General features: G+C 35.8%; 1 protein-coding gene across 5 annotated transcripts; it reads left to right on the forward strand.

Moving 5' to 3' along the window:
• The first annotated feature begins 748 nt into the window (after positions 1-748).
• Ccdc85 (coiled-coil domain-containing protein 85) lies at positions 749-23,739 on the forward strand. 5 transcript variants are annotated; one of them, XM_017622430.1, is made up of 6 exons: positions 749-1,077; positions 1,172-1,295; positions 10,712-12,126; positions 21,083-21,271; positions 21,335-21,571; positions 23,112-23,739. In XM_017622430.1, exons 3-6 carry the CDS (start codon positions 10,813-10,815, stop codon positions 23,556-23,558), a joined length of 2,187 nt encoding a protein of 728 aa, XP_017477919.1. In that variant the 5' UTR covers positions 749-1,077; positions 1,172-1,295; positions 10,712-10,812; the 3' UTR covers positions 23,559-23,739. The 5 variants fall into 5 exon arrangements, with proteins under 5 accessions (XP_017477919.1, XP_017477917.1, XP_017477918.1 ...); XM_017622428.1 differs by having other exon boundaries at positions 749-1,295; XM_017622429.1 differs by having other exon boundaries at positions 749-1,285.
• Positions 23,740-24,588: the final 849 nt, after the last annotated feature.

Below are 24,588 nucleotides of genomic sequence, written 5' to 3' on the forward strand. Positions count from 1 at the left end.
TGCCTAAAGGAAACAACTAGGGGAGAGCTTTGGCATTTTCTACGATGACATTTTTTCCCCTATACAAAACTTGGACCACTCCAATGTACATATTGATAACTCCTACTTCAATCTCTAATTAATTTGCGTGTGAATATTCCCGTATTAACATATCGCTAGCTTAGAGTGAAAACTCATGTATTTTAACACAGGAGGCTAGAGAAATTAAGAATGAGTCGATTTGAAAAACGTAAAAGTCCTTTTTTATGTTTACTCGTTTATATTCAATGAAAGTGAAATTTGCTAAGTCCACAAAAGTTTCGAAAATGCAATAAGGCTAAAATAGGTCGAAATCTTTTAATAAAGATCGAAACCCTCTGATTCTTATGGTACATAAAAAGTATATCGTTGATATCAAATGTAGAGCTTATTTTTTCTCAAATGAAAACATTAATTTATTCATATATCTGGTCACACTCCACATAGGAATGTATCTGAAACGTATGTCGATTTGCTTTCCAGTGTGGTGTGTCGCTGAGATAACTAAATATTAAAGTACATAGATACTCTGTACTATAGGATTAACTAAAGTGTGGGCGAGAATATATTGCCAGGGGAAAAAAATAAAAATTATTTAAAGCCATACATAGAAGACGCTCTCTATAAGAGTAAGCTTTTTCTTGATAATTTTAAAATATTTCCTTTTGTGCTTAAAAGAGGTGAGAAAAAGTACTCGACTCGTATTTACAAACAAGCTGGCAGCATGGCACGGTAAAAATGTATTTGCTCGCATTCAATTTGTTGGCTTGCTCTGAGCGCTCAAGTGATTGATCTTTGCAGATATTTTCAGTGAAAACTTTAAGTGTAAAGTGAAAATTTAATAGTAAAATACTAAAAAAATATATTTTACTTAACATTAAGAAATTAGTTTGCATAATAGATTCAGTTTATGGAAGGATTAAAGACATATTTTGATATACCAACGAATGGCTTTGTTTGTTTGCGTAGACATAGCAGAAAACCAAAACCGGAAGCAATATTAAAATTGAGAGAGTGAGAGCGGAAAAAAATAAATAAATAAAAAATAAAAACATCTTCGTATGTATTTTACATTTCACTAAGTCGCTAGTGTATGCGTATGCGTGCATCTGTGAGTGTGGGAAATTAAATTGTCACAATACAAATTTCTTAGTTGCAAAGTCGCCGATCGTGCGTGAGTTGGAACCAGAGAGAGAGAGAGAGAGATCTGGAAACTCTACGCCTATGTTAGTGCGTTCTATGTGGCAGATACTTCATTACTACAAATGTATGTACATGTAAGTAAAATGTAGATAGTACAGCACTTATGGATGTATTTAGTAGGTAAACGATGTCAAGCATCTGCCAAAGAAAATTTGTATTTTGTGTAACTAAAAGCAAGTGAAGTGAAAAAGTAGATAGTAATAGCTATTGGTGACAGTGGAAAGTAATCATTTCTAACATACTATGTAGTTTCTAAATGCATGCTGATGTAAACTAAAGGATTTTCAAAAAAAAAAAAAAAACAATTGTGATGTTGCAAAAAAGCATACATACAATAGCAAGATATATATGAGTACACCAACATTTGTACATACATATGTATGTACATATAAATGTCAATTGCCCAACGAAACATACCAAGTTTNCAATTGTGATGTTGCAAAAAAGCATACATACAATAGCAAGATATATATGAGTACACCAACATTTGTACATATATATGTATGTACATATAAATGTCAATTGCCCAACGAAACATACCAAGTTTAGATAAGGTGCAAATTGTCATAGTGCCATTTTCTCAATTAGGTTTTAAAAATTAACTGCCCTTCAAACGGCTCATAGCGTGTATAAATATGTACATATCTACTTACATACAAACATATGTATGCCTAAAACAAAACAAGTTTATCAGATCTTTCATTCAAATTTTAACCAGATTCAACATATGTAAATGTTAATAAAAATGTACAGTGCAACTAACGAAAAGAAGTTTAATACGTATGAATGTGTGTCATTTTAAAAAAAGTTTAATAAAACAAACGAAAACTCAATGCTACTTTCCAAATCACCTTAAATTGTTAGTGCTCTCACATCGAAGAAGCCGCTGCAATCGGCAGAGAAAATATATTATCAGTGCTTCTTTTTTAATGCGTGTTATACGAAATTAGATCCATTGACAAGATTTCTAATATTTTGTTACTGGCTTTGAGCGTGTAGCCGCATACGTCGTTGTATAGGTTTTTATACACGTACATATGTACATTAGGGTGGTTCTTAAAAGTAGGAAGCAAATCTTTACATCAGATTTCCTAAGCCTCAACTACTACGTCGATGCTACTATAGTCAAGTCCCCATAGAGTAATCTTTACGACACGCCTTAACCAACTCCAATCGGGACCAAAATTTATAAGTGATATCTTCGACTATGGTAGTATCGATTTTTGGTATTAGATGAATAAAAATAACTTAAATTTTTTGAGTCTCTATGGGGGAATCTGTACTTTACCCCCTGTGCGACACGCCTTAACCGTCCCCAATCGGGACCAAAATTTATATTTGATATCTGGGACAGTGGTATTACCAATTGAGGGGTGAAACCGGAGCAAAATCGTTTACTTGATTTTTATGGACTACCCTAATGTACATATGTATGTTACTGCACCAACTTGGCGGTAAATCTGAAAGCTGAAATGCTTTTATCGGCGACGAAAATCTAATGACATTTCATATACGATGTAAAAGTATATACATATGTAAGTACATATGTACATGCCGCCTTAAAGTTGCACGACAACTTTAGTAGACGTTCACTGAAGTGTAACACTTTTCCTTTTGATAGTAATATGTAGGTACATAAGTATGTATAATTTACGAAGACTCATATATATATATATATATATATATATGTATGTAGCTACTATACATACTGACATGTGTATATATGTACATTAGATAACATCACTCCCCAAACAAACAAAAAATCGGTACTGTCCATTGGAATTATAAAATCTATTGTATTTTAAGACTTTCACCAAAATATTTCACAACAATATTAAGATTTGAAAATACCTCTAAAAATTGAGTTTTTTTATGAATTAAATTAATTTCTTAAATATGTTAAAAATCCCCTCAAATGACAAAACGGCTTAAGCTTAAAAAATTGCATAAAAATATATAAAAAAAAAATATAAAAAAATTTTTACGGAATCGATATAATGAGATTTTTGATGCTGTTTTTTTAACTTTTTTCAAAGATTGATCTGCGCTTCCGCTGAAATATTTCGGAAAAGCAATAAGAAATACCTTCAAAAAAATTTTGTTTTAAAAATATTTTTCCAAAAAATCTCCTCAAATTATAGAAGAGTTTAAGCTGAAAAGGCCTGCATACAAATTTTTTAAATTTTTACAACAGAATCAAAATAATGAGATTTTTTTATTTATGTATTTTCAAATCGTTCCAGCTCGCATAAACCTTAGTACTCTACCGAAATGTTTTGGCGAATCTCTTAATATATGTATATTCAATTTTATAGTTCAGGTGGAAAAACCGCAACTTTTTGCTGTACAGTGACTCAAACAAATGACCACTTGATTTTTTTTTACATTCGTAATGTCAGGCTAAATTATTTTTTATTATTTTTCCTTTAAGGCCCCGGGCCTAGACGACATAATACCAACCCAACTGCAGAAGTCTCCGTAAGTGTCGTGCAGCTGTTTGATGTCTATTTTCAAGGGCTGTTTGGCTAAGAGTCATGTTCCGGAGCTTTGGAGGGTAGTCAGAGTGGTGTTCATTCCCAAGGCGGGTAAAACTTCTCATGTATTGTCCAGGGACTTCAGGCCAACTAGTCTGTCTTCGTTTTTTTGAAGACGCTGGAGAGGCTGATCGAACTGCACTTAATGATCGGGATCCTCAGAGATCGCCTTTCCTTGGATCAGCATGCTTACTGCAAGGGCATGCTACTGGAAGGGAGAGAATTTTGATATCGAGGGGGGCTTTTAATAATGTTTTGCCAGAGGCTGTAGTTAACGCCCTAAATAAGCTAGAGGTCGGAGCCGGCCTTGTCTGGTTTATTTACCGCCTGCTTTGCAACAGAACTGTCGCGGCAGAGTGGGGCAGCACTTCAATCCAAAAATGTGTGAACGGTAGGGATGCAAACGATGCATCGATATTTTTGAATCATCGATAATATCGGTTCAAATTTCGATGTTTGCCATCGATGTTTACAATTTCCTAAAATCGCTAAATTGACGATACATCGATGCCAGTTTCCGAGATGTTTTAACATCAACTTATGCTCCTAAAATTTTTTGGCTGGCCATGAATTTTAATACTTATTTTTTTGAGGAACATTCAGAAATTCCGAGTTTACTCTTATCTTTCGATATTAAAAATGCTTACTTATGGCGTTTTCTTTTCTACCGAAAAATGTTGCCTTCTCAGTGCCCGCTACGCATAAACACTAAGAAGAGGGCGATGAGAAGGCAACATTTGGACCGGGTTCCCGTTGAAATTTCAACGAAATTGGTACTTGGAACTCTAGGCTCAGTGAACTTACGACGGCATGCATTTCTATTTTATTTATAGGAAGGGTAAAGGAATGGTAAATAAATAAAGGGAATAATAGAATTACAGAGAGTTGGAATTGAAAAGTATTAATTTTTTTTTTAATGTGACTACAAGCTAACAAATTTTGAAACATCGGAAACCATCGATATATCGATGTTTTTCTGGCGATGTTTTTTAGCATCGATGTTAATTTTTCCGATGCATCGAGACATCGATGTATCGATGTTACTCCGCAAAATTTGCATCCCTAGTGAGCGGAGATGTACCCCGGAGGAGTTCTGTCGCCGTTGCTTTGGGTCGTTGCCATCAATGATCTGTTAGTGGCTTTGGAAAGAAGTGGCTGTCGGGTGGTTGCCTATGCTGATGATGTAGTATTGATAACAAATGGAAAGTTTCCGGAAACTTTCAACTTATGCAGGGTTACCTGAGCTTAGTTGAGAACTGGACTTATAGTTGCGGGCGGGTGTAAATCCCGGTAAAATGGAGCTTGTTTTTTTACTAGGAGGTATATAATACCGAATTGCCGTCTTCCCTCAACGGGTGGTCTTTTTCTAAGGTTCTCTTACAGGGCGAAGTACTTGGGCTTGGTCTTTGACAGCTTTCCCGGAAGCTTTCGTAGAGGAAAGAGTCAAGAACGCCTCAATACTGTTGTAGAGGGGCCATTGGCAAAGCCAATTTTATTATATAGGGTGCTCATCGGGTGGAACACACTAACACGCTTAATGAGAAGGTTGGTGGATGTGTCTTCTGCGCAGAACTCTCCATCAACCTGATCACTGAAACGTTTTCCAGGCTGAGGTGGCCGCGACAAAAGAGGCTTCGGATTGGTTGCTCTTTAGTGTAACACATTTTAAGGAGGTGAATATTTAGCCAAGTAGCTATCAGGGCTCTTGGCTTCCTGACGGCGCATTCGAGAAAGGTGAAGGAGTGTTTGACTTCCCTATCGACCGCATCTGATTACTTCGTTATGAAGCTTATTTGGGTTTCAGGTCTCAGCGAAATCACTGGCAGCTACATGGCCGACGAGCTCGTAAGACAAGAAACACTCGAGGAATTACTTCCGGATAGGGAAGGTCTGGATGTTCCCCTGACCTCGGGTGGTCTGCTTCGGAACAGATGAGCGTTTAGTCAGCTCAAAGAGCGCTGGGCGAAGACCCTGGAATGCAAGGTAGCAAAATCCTTCTGGCCACGGGTAGACCGCTTGTCTCACGATTGGTGGGAGGACTTACTGGTCACTGTGTGATTGGTAATCATGCCGAAGGCTGAACGTCATTGATAACCCTTACTGCACCAGCTGCTTGGAGGATGATGAGGTGGAATCATCTCCACACCTGCTGCTCTGCCTTTGCGAGCCTAAGGTTTAAGCACCTTGGGTCGAACTATTTTCGCACTCGCGAGAGCTCTCGGGAATGGACATTAGTCCTACAAAAAGTCATAAGTGTCCTCATTCTCCCTTAGCTTCCCCTTTATTCCCCAAATTTATTAACCAAAACCATAAAAATCACAGTTTCAAACTTTATACAAAGTTTAGGAAAATTTAAAAAATTTTCGCCAAAATTTCAACTTTTTAATCTGAATCTTTTGAACATTTTGTCTGCATTTTGTATGTTCAAGTTTCAACCGGCTAAAAATTCGCGTTGATTTTTGACATTTTTTTTTTAGACTGGTTCGGGGCTGTTTTAACCGACTTCCAAAAAAGGAGGAGGTTATCAGTTAATCGGAATATTTTTTTTTTGATGTATGTTACTGCATAACTTTGAACCACGTCAACCGATTTCGATAATTCTTCGGATCGGAAAGGTAGTGTCTCAGAGGTGATCCCGTATTAATCTGGTTTAGATCCGATCATTGAATCTTTTTTTTTTCATATGAGAATTGAAGTCGGTTATGTTCTTTGCGTAAAAATTACTTGTATATATAAGAAGTGAAATTTACAAAAACTGGTGTGGATTTTTTTTAAATGTTGTTGCTTATACTGAAAAAAGTGCAATAGATGTCAATTGCCTTAGAAGGTAAAAAGATAGCATTCTTTACTGGATTCGGCCAAAATCGCTTAACCTTCTGCTGTGCCAATCAATAAGGGAAGAAGACAGATATTTTAAGTTTGCTATGGCGTATCTTGAAAATGTGTATGTAATAGTTACCAAATTTTCGAAGATTCCCCTCTTTCTGACTACTTACTTAGACCTGTTTTTCCCTAATTGGGTCATAAAAGCCATCTTACCTACTGACTCTTCGCTTTCGCAAGATGGTGAGTAGTTAATATGTTTTTCTATTTTACTCGCTCTCTACCTTTAAAAAATACAATAAAATCATACTGAAGTGACGCTTGAGGCGAGGTTTGAAATTTGCATTTACGCCAATGTTGTACTAATTTTCGTTGCGACATTCCAAATTTATTTCTTAATTTGTTTGCATTCATTCGTGCTTTATGTGTTTGAAATTGGTACTAAATGTTTATTTTGATAGTTATTTCAATTGCAAAGCGTGAAGCACATACAATTTTTATAAAATTTAACTTTAGCAAACTTACATGGCCATTAATTTACATTCTTACACACATATATTTACAGTGAATGAAATGGCATTATACATACTTATGTACATTAAAATAAATTTAGGAAATAAAATGTTGAAAAAAAAAATAACTCTAGTCTAAATTCAGGTGTTGGTTGAGGAGGTCACAGTGAAATATATACATATGTAAGTACATATTTATAGACTACTTATAAGTTCAAGTACTTGACGAACCTGAACAGTTCGAAGATACATTTCCCTAATGTCGCACAAGGGTCCCATATAGCAAAAAAAAACTGGCCAAAAATCAAGACCAAGTTGAAACTAATTACAAATTTGATGCCAGATTTTAAAAACTCGAATTAGCGTATCCAATATGACGGACTGAATACTCAAAATATCATTTAATCTCAACAAAAATTAAAACTTGGGGGGTTACTTAATGACATAGGATAAAAATCATCGAAGCTAAACAATTTCAGTAGAAATACGGCTTTAAATTCATATGTGTGTATGTACCTGACGTTCAGAAGTTTTTAGCAGTCAATATTTACTCAAAATTGATATATACAATTGCTCTTTAGCGAAAATTTGGTTTTTCATAGAATATTAGGAAAATGGGCGTGGTATATATCTCAAAAACTACTTCATTAATATAGACCAAATTTAGTGCAAACATTGCGCTTAGCTTCGTTAAGCACCATTGTTGAAAATTTTTGAAATCGGACGAAAACCACGTGCTCCACCCCCGTAACGGTGATTTCAAAAACGAAAACTAAGCTATATATAAGGGGTATTGGTTTAAAATAAAAGTAAACGCGCAGATACCCGCAGCTAAATTTTTTAATTTATGCTAAAGGCTCAACTACGAATAGTTCAATGGCAAGTCCAAAGTGGTACCTTTTTTTGTAGCTCAACAATTTAAAAATTTTCTACTAAAAGAAACATCATCTTTAATGTAGTATTTTAATAAATATCATAAACTTACTTGTTTAGATACCAACACGTTTTTAGAGTATTTATAAAGGATACAATGTTAATTTTTTAAAGTAAAATAAAACCAGCGATTCCCCATAAATCTAAATAATGAAAGATTTATATATAAAGTGTAATTTTCGTCCATCAAGGCTAGACTTTACTGCCCAATTGCTTACTTGTTGGCAAAAACGGATTTTCTATTGTTAATGATGATTCTCAAATAGACGAAGCTCTCGGCTATGGTCTATGGTAACCTCATCAGATCAACAGAATTTAGCATTTGTATTGGTTTGAACAAAAAAAGCGTAAGCCTGTAAGAAGATTGAACCCACTACACAGTGAGGAATTAGCGACAAATGTAGTTCAAAAACGACTTTTTCCAGCACTTGGGACAGATTTTAGAAAAGATTGCATAATCCTGATAAAAAAAAAAAATATATATATATATATGGGCATATTCATGGTGAAATATAAGTCACCATTAAGTAATTTACAGCTTTCTGACATAATTTTCAATGGAATATCTGTCAAAAACGTTGCAACTAACTTTAGAGACGACTTTATTTCGGCTATGAATCTACGCCATATATTTTTATAAGCATATGGTGAAAATTGGGACATTTTTTAAAAAAACCATCTATCTAAAAGTAATATTTTTCTTGATGACAAATTTCAGATTTTAAAGGTGTTAAAAATGTGGTTGAGGTCGTTGAATTAAATTCTCATGATAGAACACCGATTCAATTTGGAATTTGTCACTAAGAAAAATATTACTTCAACTCCGATGTTTTTTCTACGATAAAAATTATTATTTTTTAATTTGGGGTTAGACAATGTTTTGTAAAATCCGTTGCAAGTACTTAAAAAAACTTATTTAATTCGGAAAAAATGTACTCTTCCAGCCATGTTTGCACAAAATTAGTGGAAAATTTCCTACTGTACAAAGTCGCGCTCACCCTCGGAGGTGGCGCAAAATCGCACATCCTTTCATTTATGTAAAAATATCAATATGAACAACACAAATTGGAGTAGAACCTCGGCCAAACACTTAACAAAAGTTTAATTTCCAAATTTTTATTTTTTCCTAGTTTCCCTCACCCGCTTTACCTAGGTATGTAATTTCTACGTGTAGCGTTAGGTGTAAGTTATTTCAATAAAACTTCTTAAATGTCTTGCGCCTAACATTTGATACATATTTCAATTACCCGATGCCCTTAATTCAAATTAAATTTTGCTTTTTAAACCATTTCTATTGATGCCCATATTGTAATAATTCATTTAACTTATTAAATAATTTAAATAGGAATTTCTAAGTAGATGGCAACCGTCTTCAAACAGCTCAAAAATGTACTAAATGTTCAAACTGAACATTTTTTAACGCTATTTCGTTTGGCACGCTTATTCTAGTATATTTCAACTTGTGTATAATTTGAATAAATTTGACTTTTAAAACAGGTGGCAGCACTTCTCCAAATATTTTCAAACTACAACCTTCTTATAACTCTTACATATGGCACCCATATTGATATATATATTTTAATTACCTAATTTCCTTAATTCAAGTTGAATTCGTTTTTTTAAACAGTTGGCAACCCTCTCAAATGTTATTTGGCCTTTCTAAACCATTTTGATTGATAGCCATATTTTAATAGTTGACATAACTTAATAAATAATTTGAATTGAGTTTAATATTTTAATGGGTGGGAACCCTCTCTAAATCCCTAAAAAATATTTTAAATGTTCAAACATAAGATTTCTTTACATCTTTCGTCTGACACCCACATTGTAATAAAATATTTCAAATACTTAATTCCTTTAATTCAAGTTGAATTTTATTTTTTACATTTAGTTTGTATGTGAGGTGCCACGCTGCTCTCTCCGCTAACGTCCATTTTTATCCATGCGCATCTATGGTACCACGAATACCTCCAGAGATATGCAGTATGAAAACTCCCATTTGTATGGGATGTGACACGTCCCCTTGTCTAATCGAGATAAAGGCTGTCCTATAATATACGGCAGGCTAAGTGACACCAGTGTGCAAAATTTCACGATGCTCGCTTGAGTAGTTAAAGCGTAACGAACAAACGAACTAACTTTCACATTTGGGCAAATCCTAGCTTTGTGGAAGTTACGTTCGGAAGGTACTTTTAATTTATTATCGGCAAAAATGATAAGTTAAAAAATTGTTGTGTTAGAAGGTTTAAAGAAGTGATGTAATGTGGAACGATTTTCCGTCATCCCTTGTCAAATTTAGTTTGGAGACAAACCGATTTCGGCGTAACATCACACTCCTACCCTGTCGGAAACACCAACAGCGAAAATGAGAAGTTTAAAGACGTGTGAGAGCAAAATAATGGAAATTTTAATTTGAAATAATGGTGGTGTATTTGTATTCGAAATTTGTGTCCGGGCGTTACTGAAGCAAAAAGTAAGAGGGGCAAATCAGGTTTCTAAAATAAGTGTGAAATACGAAGTTGATATATATGGTACTATGCCATTTTTGATACAAAATTGCGAGAATTTGAATTGCATGCATTTTTCTATTTTTGGTTGACTATTTCTCGGATTTCCACAGTTATAAAATTAGTACGGATTTAATATGTGGTAATGTTGCTAAATCTAATTTTTCTCTCCTTTTATCAGAATTACTTAAAAATGTCTAAACCAGTGGAGGACTATTGGTAGGCATTGGGGTCAAGAATACCCATCCACAACGTAAACAAACGACGATTGCTTTGAAAGCAATGACTAAGACATCTAAGAAAATGTCTGGTATTACTAACAACAACAACAACAACAACAACATCAATACAAATAACAATACCATAAACAAACTGAGTGAAAAGTTTTTAAGTACAAATACAACAAAAAACATAGAAGTGTCTACTCTGCCAGCTGGTGCCAACACCACCACAACCAACAATAACAACGCCATCTCCCTTAATAACCCGAAATCACATAGCAACGACTGCGACAAAATAACACAACAGCAATTTTCTGCTGCGATTTCAAGCAAATTACAAGCCCCACAATCACGTCGCTCGCTCCCAGCTCCTAGCACAACGCAACGCTCACTCCAACAGCAACATCATCATCAGCAGCAGCAACAGCAACAGCAAAGCGTGACGACGAATTCCTCGGTTTTGCCATCAGCCAACACAATTACGAAATACTCAAGCAGCGCCACATTGCCTTCACACCAACTTCAAACCATTGCCACCGTACACCATCATCACTCGCAACAGCACGCGACGGAGGCAACTATCGCTCCCAGTGGTACTACAAAAGCCGCACAACCACAGCAGCACCATCCCACATCCTCGAATAACGTGAAGGATCATCATCACCACCATCAGCCGGCGACATCGAAGCATTTGAGTAGCGAAAGTGACGGCACAATTACCAGCGCACCTTTGTCCACTAATTCCGTCACCTTACAGCAACAGCGCAACGCATACAATCTGCAGGCGCTTAAGGCCGCCAATCATTTGAAGGCACCAGCTCACTCCATACCGCCGCGGTATCAGCCGCCACCCCAACCAGCTGGTAACCAGGCTGGCATATTGAAGCACATAAGTAATTTGCGTAGCAGCGGCGGCGGTGCTGAAAGTGTGGAAACCCTGCTTGGCCAACGTCCGTCCGCAGTTGGCAATAAGCATCACACCACGTCAAATTTCGATACAACGCACTTCAATCTTAAATATCCACCGGATATACCGCAACTGTCGCCTGTCTATATACCAGATTCACTGAAATTACCTGGTGGCAGCGGTCGCTACTTGCAAACGCATCAAACGCTTTCGCAGCGGCAACCCACACGACTAACAGGCAGTGTCGCGAATCCGCAATACTTTTACAACTCACATCAACAACAACAACAGCAGTATCGCCAGCAACAGGTGGAGCAGCAACAGCAGCAGCATCAACAAGATATGCTTAAGTTTGTGCGAAAAACTGATCAGGATCATCCATCGCCAAATGCTTCGATTACCTCGAGTGCAGCAGCCGTGCCAACGGGCGGCACTCGGCTCACGGCCGAACAAAATAGACAATTACAGGTATGTAAATGTTTATCTTTTCATAAGTAGATTTAGTAATTTTTTGTCGAAATTGACAAAAATCAAAGCGCTCCCAAAATTTCCGCCCAGGCTTGGAAGTACTTAGTTAGTCAGCCAATATCCTAAGTGCAGCTTGGCTGTCACTACAGACACTTAAACTCCTACCTCTTCACCAATATTCAGCCACATATTCCATGGCATACTGTTGAATATAGACTCCACATCCTGAAACTGAAACAATATGTAAGCCCGGGCCTAGAGGTTAAGCCGGCACTTAAAATTTTGCAATAGTATCTCTTCCGCGAAAGCAGTGATGGCTTACTTTCTGTGGCATCAAAAAGACATTAACGTCTAGATCTCTGTCTACAGTACCGCACCAAATTAGCACCTATTTCTTTCAAGTCTACACTTGGCCTTAAAGGTCACCCCGTGGATGAAGACAGTAGCTTTAGCAGTGCCACCAGAGAAGTCCCAGGTGTTCTAGTGAAAGCTCACATACAGCACATGGCAATCGTTCTTTGAAGTTTGGTAAGTAAATTGCCCAAGCTATTGATTGCGTGATCGCTACACCACCGCACAAATCCATAGGATTCCTCTGTTAATGAAGATCTGTTCATATTACCAGAATGCTGTCAAGGCTTTCGAAGTCTCAAGTAGACTTCCATAAAATTTTACTGCACACCTAAACTCTTAGCTTTAGTAGAAATCGAAATAATGCCGTAAATAGGGGTAGGAAAAAGACTCTTCAACCTTCTTCTAGGCATTTCACTTATTCTTCTTATACGGCGCTGTAATCGCCTAAGCGGTTTTTGGCCGAGGTCAACAAAGCGCGTCAGTTGTTTCTCTTCTGTGTCAACTGAGGCCAAATGGAAAGCCAGTGATGCCAGGTTGTGGGTAATTCCCCTATTTAAGGGATATTTTGCAGCAAAAATTATTAAAAGGGAAAAAAGGGACACATAAAATAAAAAAAGGATTTTCATTTAATGCAATTAATAATGAATAATGGATTGGCACTTACACATATGTTAGTGTTTGGCCGAGCTTCTCCTTCAACTTGTGGCGTGCGCCTTGATATTGTCACACAAAGCGGAGGGACCTACAGTTTTACGCCACCTCCGAACGGCGATTGTATTTTTATGAGAAGCTGTTTCTCATGGCATAAATACACTCGGAGGTTTGGCATTGCCTGTCGAGGGATGACCGCTCTAAATTTTTTGCTATGTTGCTTTGACCAGGGCTTGAACCCAGGTGCTGGTGAGTGAAAGCGCGTACTGCTTACCACTACACCACAGCGGCCGACTAATGACACTTACGTAATTAGTCGTTCTGAAAATGTTACGTTGAGTAAAATTATGTATAAGTATTAAAAATTGTAACTACAATTTTGAAATTTTTCTCCCTATAACCAATTCAAGCGCAGATTATGAAAGAATCTTTTCAATTGTAACCAAGGTGTATTAAACAAGGTGTGACTGACAACTCAAGTAGGCTCTCTTTTAAGGTACTATTATGCCAAAAAATATAAACAATCGATTGAAAATTCATACAAAATTGTTTCAATTTGACTTTATAAGATGGTTCTTCTGAGAGCAATGTCAAATTCAATCACACTTTGTTGAATACATTTTGATTGTAACCATGATAAAAATATTTATAAGGTAAAATCGCTGAGAGCCAACTTTAGGAATTTTGACGTTTGCTAGCATTTTTGAAAATTTCTCTCGCCGTCATTTCATTTGTTTGTTTTTATTTTCACTCGAACCAAAGAAATATATTTCTGTCGAAACAACGAAATTTGAATGTATGTACATACTAGGGCTGATGATTTCACCCGGGTAATGAGCTACCCGGGTACCCGGGTAGCGGGTGAAGCCCTACCCGGGTATTGAATTACTACCCGGGTAGACCGGGTACCCGGGCACCCGAAAAAATGTGGAGAGGTAAAAATTAAACGCATTTACGATTATATACCGCAAACGAACGTACATAGGGAACATCTATAAGAATCTTCCATACCATATGGGGAAATATTATAATATATATTCGTATCTAAAGGTATTAGCAATAATTTTACGATTGTAGAAGTATTAAACTGTAGGGAGCTAAAAAAATAATAATAATAACAGATAATTTCGTTTTTTATAAAATATGACTAGGTAAGAATGTTACTCATACGCCATGTATGTATGTACTATTAATGAAATCATAGGCATAACTATTTGTATCATGACGCATTTTCATTTGACCGTTTGCAACCTTATTTATCAATCAAGTCAATTATTTGGGAATCCATCTTGAACTCAGGTTTTCGTGGAAATTGCATATTAAAGCGAAAAAAGTCAACTTGCATTAAAACATTAAGAATGTACTGGGTGCTTGCTGCAAAATCTGAGCTGAGTTTAGAAAACAAAATCCTTCTGCACAAAGTTATGCTGAAGCCGGTTTGGACATACGCTATGTAACTATGGGGTACTGCGAGTAACTCAAACAGAAATACTACAGCGGTATCAAAAGAAGGCCCAAAGAAGTATTGTTAATGCTCCTTGGTATTTCACCAACTATGCCACTCACCAAGACCTCAAAATTTCATTTGTCAGGGAAGAAATCATCAGATTGACTCAGTGATAACACGATCTTTTTTGTTGTTACTATCATAACAAGTTTTAATAATTATGTATATAAAATAATTACATTATCATTACAACAAGTTTTTATTTTGATGCAAAAAGACTAGCAAGTTAACCGAATCGGGGGCCAAACACGATGCAATATTTCCTGCCGAGAGAAGAGTCTTTCGTGTTCGGAGGAAAAGTTGTTTCAGTGAGATCCACGGATGTTAATTCTAAGCCAGAGGAAAGCTGGACCATTTCAACTTCCAGGAAAAAAAAAAAAAAAAAAAAACAAGTTCGTGTCTTAAGTCTGTCGTTAACTTTATTTGCATACATAATTATCTTTCAGTTCTTTTTTTATTAACATTAATATTCAAACATTTCAAAGTAATGGAACGCTATGAGATAGTTCAGAGAAGATGTATTCCTTTTTCGTTCTCTATAACAAAGTTCCTGGGACTTTCGCTCCCAAATTGTTCTTCGAGAGTAAGTTCCTCAGAATTTTGTTCCCGTTTTTTTTCTTTGCCAAAACGTTCAGGAGAAATTTGTTAGCATTTTGTTTCTTAGAAATGTTCCCGAAAGTATTGTTCGCATTTTGTTCTCTCTGGGAACGTTCCACAGGGTTTAGTTCTTATATAATTCCCAATGAGAACGTTCTCGTCAGTTTTGTTCTCATTTTGGTTTTGGTTTTGACGCGTTCTTGGGAACAAAACTACCACAATGACATTTAGTTTCGATCATACATTTTGTTCTCGGTCCCTGTTTTAAATTATTAATATTTAATATTCTTTAAAATATACATACATACACACATAAGTACACATGCATGTATGTATATGCATTTACAAAAATTAGAAGTTTGAATTTAAGTACAGAAACTAATGTTTTAATTTACTTTTCTTGTCTCCGTCTACTCAGGCAAGCGGTTAGGTGTACATAGTCGCGTACATTCTAGACATAAAAAAATAATTATAAAAAAAAAATTTTCTCACAGAAAAAATATTTATCCTCACCAAAAAGATTATACAAGAAGCTTTATGTCGCATTACCCGGGTGTTTTTCGTTAACCGGAACCTACATATGTATATTACCCGGGTACCCGGGCAAATCGGGTAATAAAAGCCCCGGGTAACACCCGGGTAATCGGGTACCTGGGCACCCGGGTAATACCCGGCTAACCGGGTACCCGGGTATCATCAGCCCTAATACATACATACATACATATCGTCGTTTAAAGAGCAAAACCGCGTATCAACAAAATGCAAAACCGCGTATCAGCAAAATGCAGAACCGCGTATGTGAAGTTGTAAAAATTATTTTCTAGAGCGTAAAAACACTCATATTTCAAAATGGTTCTCTTTTTTATTAAGCAATCGCATTTCTGGCTAGTATATTTCAGGACGAATGGATAAGGATTTAGCCAAGAGCTTGTGTTAGCAAATCCAATTTTTGGCAGCCAATGTCAGTTACACGGTTTTGCAGAATGACGATACGCGGTTTTGTACTTTAAACGACGATATGTATGTACTAGGAATGTTAGTCCCGGTATTTTCGGGATTTATAATTTGCACGGATGGCAATAATAGAAACTCCTTTTCTTGACCAGTATTGCATATACACTGAGGGTAAAAAATGTTAAAATCAAATAGAAACGTAATTAATCTTACTATAAACATCAACGAAAGTACTGTAGATACATATATGGTAAATATTCAATTCAATTACGCGTATATTAAAATGACCGCGTTCGTACTGAAAAGGCATCCGTGAAGAATAATCAGACAAAAACTAAAAAAAAAAATTCATTTGCATGTTGCCTGCAGTGGAATTCGAACCCGACCGTCTCCGGATATCAACAACTTGTGGGCAAGCATCTTTGCGCACTTAGCTACACCCAGGCATATAAATTTGCTTTCAAATGTTGAATATCCATCAACACCACAGCACGCGATTTATACTATGTATGTATGTGTGTGTTGTCACCGCTCTCAGAGCGGCGCTCTGCATGCTTGGGGTGCGTACCCTGTAGGGAAACCCCGAACTGGTGAACCAAACTTGTAGTTCCGTACTAGATCTTTATCGCCAAAAACGAACCAGTCCGATAGTAACTGGATCGCCACCAGTCCAAAAGCAGCGATATGTGGTACTTTTAAAAAACAATTTTAGAAATGTATATCTAAAATGACGAATTTAGAACTGGTTCAAAACTATAGAAAAAGGGATGCAGAACGAACTAGATCTTATCTGGCGAATTTTGAACTTGTTCGAAACTACTGAAGAAGGGATGCAGCGGGGGGCTTGTTTACTTTAAATAGACTTTTGCTTGGCAGGTTTTTCGTTCAAATACGCTTTCAGTCTGCACGTCGCAGATGCTTTTTCATAGTTTGGTAATACAAAACTAATATTTGTGTTAACATCTTAACATTTTGGGACCTTCTGGAATATAACCAATAACAGTCTGCACCTCTGCAAATTCAGCTACAGCCAAAGGTATGTAAACGTGTTTTCAAATGCACAATTTAATTTCCATTCATTCAAAGAAATTTGATTTCAGATTGAAAATACATTTCTCTGCAAATAATTAAAAATTGCTATAATGGTAACCCAAAAAGAAAACATCTTGTTACTTTTTTCGTGCGAAACTATAGAAAATGGGGTGCAAAGCGAACTAGATCCCATATGTGGAATTTAGGACTGGTTCTAAACTATAGAAAAGGTAATGCAGCGGGGGACAATTTCCAATTCCTATGACATCGCTGTGTTAAATTCGCCAGTTGTTTGCATGCAAAAGAGATTTATGGCGAACTAGTAGTGGTTCTAAATGTGCTAGAAGCGCACCAGTTCAAAAATAGAGATTTTCCCCATAGGGTATGTACACTTACATATACATACTCAGATGTGAACAGTCAAATACGTGCGTAATAAATTTTGTATGAAAATATTATTTTTAAATACGAACATTTTTAAACGATAATCAAATATAAAGTATTCATTTTTACTATGCATTATTTCCCTCAGTTTATTTCTTTTTTTTATTTAATAATTAATATTTTTTTATAATGTGTAGCTCAGTATACATATAACACCACGCGATAGTAAATTTTAAACACAAATATCAATATATTCGCGAAACCATGGGCCAAATAGTGTAAAATTGCGTTTTTAGTTTTTCACTCTGACGTCAGTAATTCAAAAATGATTCAAAAAATTCAGAGAAATGTGCTTAGAGAAGAGTATGGGTATCAAATTAAAGAGAAACCGTGTAGAATTTAAAAAGATTTAAGTTTTTGGTGCAGCAGGACTGGTAAGTACTGAAAATGTCTTTTTAAAATTTTATCTTTGAAATTTCGCAATATTTGTTTATGAAAAAATTATAAATTAAGGACTTATATAAAGTTCGAATTGCGTCCTTCTATTTGTATCACCTTAAAAAATTACCTACTCGTCCTTGTGAATCCAAAAAAAATTTAATTTTTCTAAATTCTAAAGAAATTTCCTCTCGCATGTGGTACTCAAAATTTTATTCTACATTGCATTGAATCCTTTGAATAATTTTTGGAATCAATCATATCTTTGAAATTACAAAGTCCTTTAAAATAAATGCTGACCACAGAGAGAAAAAATAAAAACCCCACTTAAAATAAAAAAGTAGGTTTCGAACCCATTTATTTATTATTTATTTTATGGTAGGAGAGCTTCTCAACAATATAGAAGCAATTTTTTCGATTTAAGCTGTTGAAAATAATGAATATCTAGATCCCGGGACTTATCTTGGGATTGTAATAACGACATCCCGAAAATCCCGGGATCGGAAAAAGCTGAAAAATTGACATCCCTAGTATATATATATATAAGTAAATAAATAAATTTAAGCAATTGTGTATCATGTGTAATGAGCTTCTGCACCGTGCAAGGGCTTTGCAAGACTCAGAGAATACCCCTATTGTAAATTCTGGGTAAATGCATTTGAAATGATTCTTGCCTAAATGAATGCGGGTTAATTAACTTATTCAAAGTATGTTTACTCTTTGTCACCAAATAAACACTATATTTAACTAGACAAATATGAGTATAGCTTATATTATCAAAAAATGTCACTTAGACCCTTATGATTCTAAAGAGCCTGTCAGACGTGGCAATATTTCCGTCTTTCGCACGCAATTCGCTGTCAAATTGAGAAAGAGAAATTTTATTTCGATGTGTGAACAGCCAGAAAGATCTTTCTGTCACTTTTCAGAAATCAGTTTCAGCAATAAAAGTTGCAAGGTGTGACTGCAACTGCAAGAGCGAAAATCGATTTCGGAAATATATTTCAACTTGCTCGTGCTGCACTAGCAATTTTTATTTCTTCTGCAAGTGTTGCCGTGTGGCCCTGATCGTGAATTTGTGTAAAATGATAAAAAATATTGTTGAATTAAATATCAAAAATGCTTGAAATATATTATTTTGCTTAATATACTTAATCGTAAAATTTTGGTTTTCACGGCAAATATGTTAATTATAACCTATATTTTCTCGCTTTTACAAGAGAAATAGCAAACAAACGACAACCCCACCGCCCATGGTTGCATTTTAGTATCGAGAAAGATTGCCAGAAACTCATTCGCTGTGTGAACAGCCAAAAAGCGATTTCAGAAATTTTTCCTGCAATTCGCCGTTCGGAAATAAAAACCTCTTTCGAAAGTCACTTTCCATGCAAGGTGTGACTGCTCATGCAACTGATTTCTCAATTTGACAGCCTTTCCGAAATTTATTGCATCGAAATATATTGCCACGTCTGACACGCTCTTAACCCCTTCAATTATAAAGATTTTTAATTTATCAAGTACATAGAATGAGGCTGTTAGTCGAAGTTTGTATGAAGTAGAGAAGGAAGAAAGTATTTGTATAAATAAGTAGAAGCTTTTAACCAACTTAAATAGAAAACCAATCAAAATATACACAGCTCTGCATTTCCAAATTGTACCAAAAAGGTCTATGTGGTGTTAATGTACTTTTTGGTTTCAAATTGTACCAAAACAGCACAGTTGTTGCAAGTTCCAACTATATCATCACTGGGCTGATGTGCAACTAACAGGTCTATTCTGCGCTGGTAACATAAATTTTGTAACCGGTAATTAAAGTGGCTGTCAATTTTTAAACCTTTTTCGCATTCTGTGCTCTCTTGTAACCGGTAAATTTGGTTACCATCTCATAAGCTGGTAACAAAATATTGCCTCGTGAAATATGCAATACAGGAATTTCCACAAATCTTCATAGCTGAGTTGCTGAATATTTTCACTGCATTACCAACGTACTTAGAATCGCGGTGACAAGAAGTGGTTACATTTTTTTGTAATAAAATTTTCCGGTATTCCTTACTTGCTGCCTCTATTAGCGTACAGCCGTCGCAGGAGATCTGTCAGTTTCATCGCAAGCGAAATGTTCATCGCAGAGAAATTTTTGTACTTGGGCATTTCATCGCAGAAGATTTCATCTCAAAATGTGCTTATGAGTACATTCCACATGACAAAAATTACTTTATTTTCAAAATTACCTCACTCCAGGGGCGCACCCAGGAATATATTTTGGGAGGGGTTTATACTTCTGAAAATTCGCTTCAGATAAAATGATCACTCAAGTACATTTATGCAAGTTTTATGTACAGTATGTAATAAATAAATAAACTTTTTGAAGTTTCATAAATTGCATTTATTTACATAAAATTAGCAAAAAACTCAAACATTTGTAACCGACTTCGAAAAAGGGGTAGGTTATCAATTCGTCGGAATAGTATGCTAACGCATAACTTTGGACCACGTGAACCGATTTCAATAATTCTTTTTTTTTATCGGAAAGATGGTACCTCAAAAAAATTCGCAAAATTTTTTTACGCGCCTTTTTTCTCCGTCAAAACACTATCGCGCCTTTATTCGTGTGTAGTGACGATATATTTTATAGAAAAGCACAACTTTATAAAAATTCAAAGTTTAAACAAGCTGTGAAACTAACTACTTGACAGCTCATCACCTTTAGCATTTTCTGTGTGGCTGCACAAAATCCTGCAAATTGCAGTAAAGCTTCTTCTCCCATTGGAAAATACACCTGACCAAAGGCTCAACAAATAACGTGTGCTAAGAACCGAACCAGTTTTGCACCGAACTGTGTACAATTAATTTGCGTTATGAGTTGAACCATTAGGTGACAATTGTACCATTTCGACCTTCTCGCTTTTCCAATTAGCTTGAACCACACAACCGTCTTTACTCCAATGGGAGTATGTATGCGTTGTGTTTAAAAGATAAGAACCCAAACCTAGTTTTATAGGTATTTACATATTTAAAAAATTTGTTTAATCAAATTCATAGGGTCTTATCAATGAGCTGCGTGTGTTGAAGGAACAAAATCAACGTCTACTCGATGACAATCAGGAATTACGCGACCTATGCTGCTTTCTTGACGACGATCGACAGAAAGGTAGAAAACTCGCAAGAGAATGGCAACGCTTCGGAAGATATACGGCCAGTGTGATGAGACAGGAAGTGGCAGCCTATCAGGTAGGTTCGATGCAAAGTAAATTATAAAAAAAAAAAACAATACTATTTGTACTCCAACTAAAGCACAAATTACGTCAACTCGACGATAAACAACAAGAATTGATTACCGATAATCTGGAGTTGAAGGAATTGTGCCTATATTTGGATGAAGAACGTACACATATTGCGGCGAATGCACTTTGCGCCAATTGTGGTGCCTCAGTGCGCAATCCATTACGCGATGATGGTGATGGCAGTAGTTCCAGCACAAATGCGGAGGAAACTCTTTCTGCGTTACGAAATTATGAGCGTCAAATGCCCGTAAGTATATATAGTATTTAGTATTTGTGTTTTAACTATTGTACATATGCATGTTTGCTTTTAAAAACTGGGAAATGCAGAAAAAAATATTTTTATTAAAAGATAGGGTGGAGGCTAGTTTACGAAAATAAACTACATAAGGAAATGATAGTTAGATCCCCGCACCTTGATACATTGTACTATCGTAGACATAGACCATGTGTATACATATTTTGTATATTTTGTATTTGTATTTCGTTGGACCCACCCTCATGTCAATAGGTTTGTTCGTCGAAAATCCAGCAATAATTATCCAACACTGAAAATATCAGAGAGTAAGAAAAAATTCTCTCAAGTTCTCCCTCAAGTTGAGAAACTTGCAAATTTCTGCACGAACGCAAATTTCCAGGAATTTGTAAGTTTCCCTGCCAGCTGGTGTCCTTGTTGCATTTCAAACATAAATTTTTATAGAATTTTTATAATTCTTTCAGATGGACAGAAACAGGATATACAGGTATATTTCTTGTTGTTCTGACTTTCTTTAACATACATTTCAATTTCTTTATCGCACTAGCTGTCGGGTTTCTTAAATCGACTCTGATTGCAATTGCATGCCGATTGCGAATATAATTTTTTTTCAGCCGAGTTAAGTTCAAATCATTGGAACAAGTATTTACTTCCTTTTTTCATAAAAAAATCGCTCGTGTTTAAACATTTTTAAATTTAACGAACTTATTTATTCAAATTATCGTAGACAAAAATGCTACCATGTGCCACATTCTTATGATTTTCGTGATTTCAAATTCTTGCTGGCTAAAGTTTTTCCCGCAAGAATTTGCAACTTCCCTCAGGAAAACTGTCACTTTGCGCTCTCTGTTTGTAAGTGATGGACACTATTTTTTGGTCTGCACAAACGCGATTTGGGCAAAAATCATAATTTCACAAGATTTTCTTGCAACACTTAACCAACGGTATTAGCCTGCATTCTTTATTCCTCTGCCTTAGGGCCTGTCTCCACAGGAAAAAGTTTTTGCCTACCAACTGCCATTTTTATTGCCCGACATAAATTTTATCAGAGGCAATATTTGTGCGTAGGCATTTTTTATCTTGATAAAAGCAAGATGGCTATTTTTGCCGGATTTAATCACTTAAAAAATTGTAAAAATATACTATTTCACACCCAAATACGTGATAACAAATATTTTAATAGAAAAAAGCTCAATTTTTGCTTTTATATTAAAATATTAATAATGTTGCCGCCACGAAGTTATCGCGCATATGAAAATGTAGCTCTCAAAGTACCAAATTGCTGGCAATATTTATCAAGACATAAGCTCTGATATCTATTGCTTGCCAAGAGCAATATGGAGTCTCCATTAGCAAAATTTTGCCTGACTACTTTATCAAGATAAAAACTTTTGCCTGTGGAGACAGCAAGTTATTCAATGGGTTAACATTCACCTTAACAAGCGATTCCACCTTGAATTTGTGTATTTCCTACAAAAAATCTAATGTAATCCTATAACACGTGTGTCTACTTTCAATTTCTCCACACATCTAGGATTCCACACTACGCACAACGCTTAGTGATCAAACGGTTCAGTATGTAAGATCGTTGGAACGGCGTATACGACAATTGGAAGAGGAACGTGTGGGTACTACGACACCAACAGCCAATATCATAGTTTCACAGCATTCCCAACCTCAGGCGCAAACGCAATCGCAACCCCAACAACAGCAGCAACAACAGCAACAGCAACAGCAGCAGCAACAACAATCGGCACAAAATGCGCTCATCGATCCGATTTCGAGTCGCCCCGAAGCTGTGGTACGTGCACTCCAGGTACTCGAAGTACGTGAACAATTGGAACGAGATCGTCTCAGTGGACTCATTGAAAATTCAAGAGACCAAATGGATGACGGCGAGAAGGCTTTGGTGCGAGAAATGTGTAATGTGGTATGGCGTAAATTGGAAAGTAATGTTCCAAACGTTTCAAGTAGTATGTAGTAGAGTAGAAATTACGAAAAACAAAATATTTCCAACTTTAATCATTAAATGAAATACTAATTTACACTTTTACATTTGCATAGATTTGTATTTATATACTTGTGGTAATCCTTACGGACAAGTAGATTCAAAGCATTTTTTCAACATCACAAATATATATTTTAATATTTATACATACCTACATACATACTACATAAACATTCGGACATTAAATACATATATTTAAAATCAAATAATAAAGCGTGTTTTCAAAAGATATGCCTACCATCAAAAACCTTTTTTTTATAAAATAAATCATGCTGCCCGTAAAAACATATATTTAATACTTGCGCCGGGTATTTAATGTTCGACTCCGCCCGAACTTAGACTTTCTTACTTGTTTTAAGATGTAGTGGTCCATATAATAACAGAATTGCGATATTTTGACCGGTTTTGGCATTTGGCACTTGTCTTTTGTTTATTGAATGTTTATTATTTTTTTTTATAAAAGTCTAGCTGCATACCAGCAAACACCATTCAGACTTCAAACTTTGTACAAAAATTACCGCTTATATTCACCAAAATTTCAAACCTTTTTTAATCAGATATTTGGTATGCAGTTTTGTAGAGAATTTCTATTCTATGTAGTATAATGAAGTGTAAGTTTCAAGCTGCTATAAAATCCCGTTAATTTTTGTTCCTTACTATTGTTACTATTTGTGTCCTCCAAATAAAAGAAAATTGTCGAACATACTTTTGTATGGAAAAAACGTGAAACACCTTCAACCAAAAAAAAAATCATTTTTATAAGCTGTCTGCAAATTCCAAATAATCGGCAAAGGATCGGCGAAAAAAAGCCGACCCCTATGCCGATGCTCAACTTTGTGCCGATACTAGCCGATGCCGATGCCGATTAATCGGTCGGACTCTAATAAAGAGTACGTTTCGCGTATGTCATAATCCGAAAAATGTTTTTTACGTAGCGTAATACAACGTCGTATTCGAATTCGATTAAAGAATGATTAGAAAAACTGCTGGGCTCGAAACGCCA

Source organism: Rhagoletis zephyria, unplaced genomic scaffold (genome assembly GCF_001687245.7).
Source record: "Rhagoletis zephyria isolate East Lansing unplaced genomic scaffold, Rhagoletis_zephyria_1.1 Rzeph_scaffold_02799, whole genome shotgun sequence".
In the NCBI taxonomy this organism is placed as follows: domain Eukaryota; kingdom Metazoa; phylum Arthropoda; class Insecta; order Diptera; family Tephritidae; genus Rhagoletis; species Rhagoletis zephyria.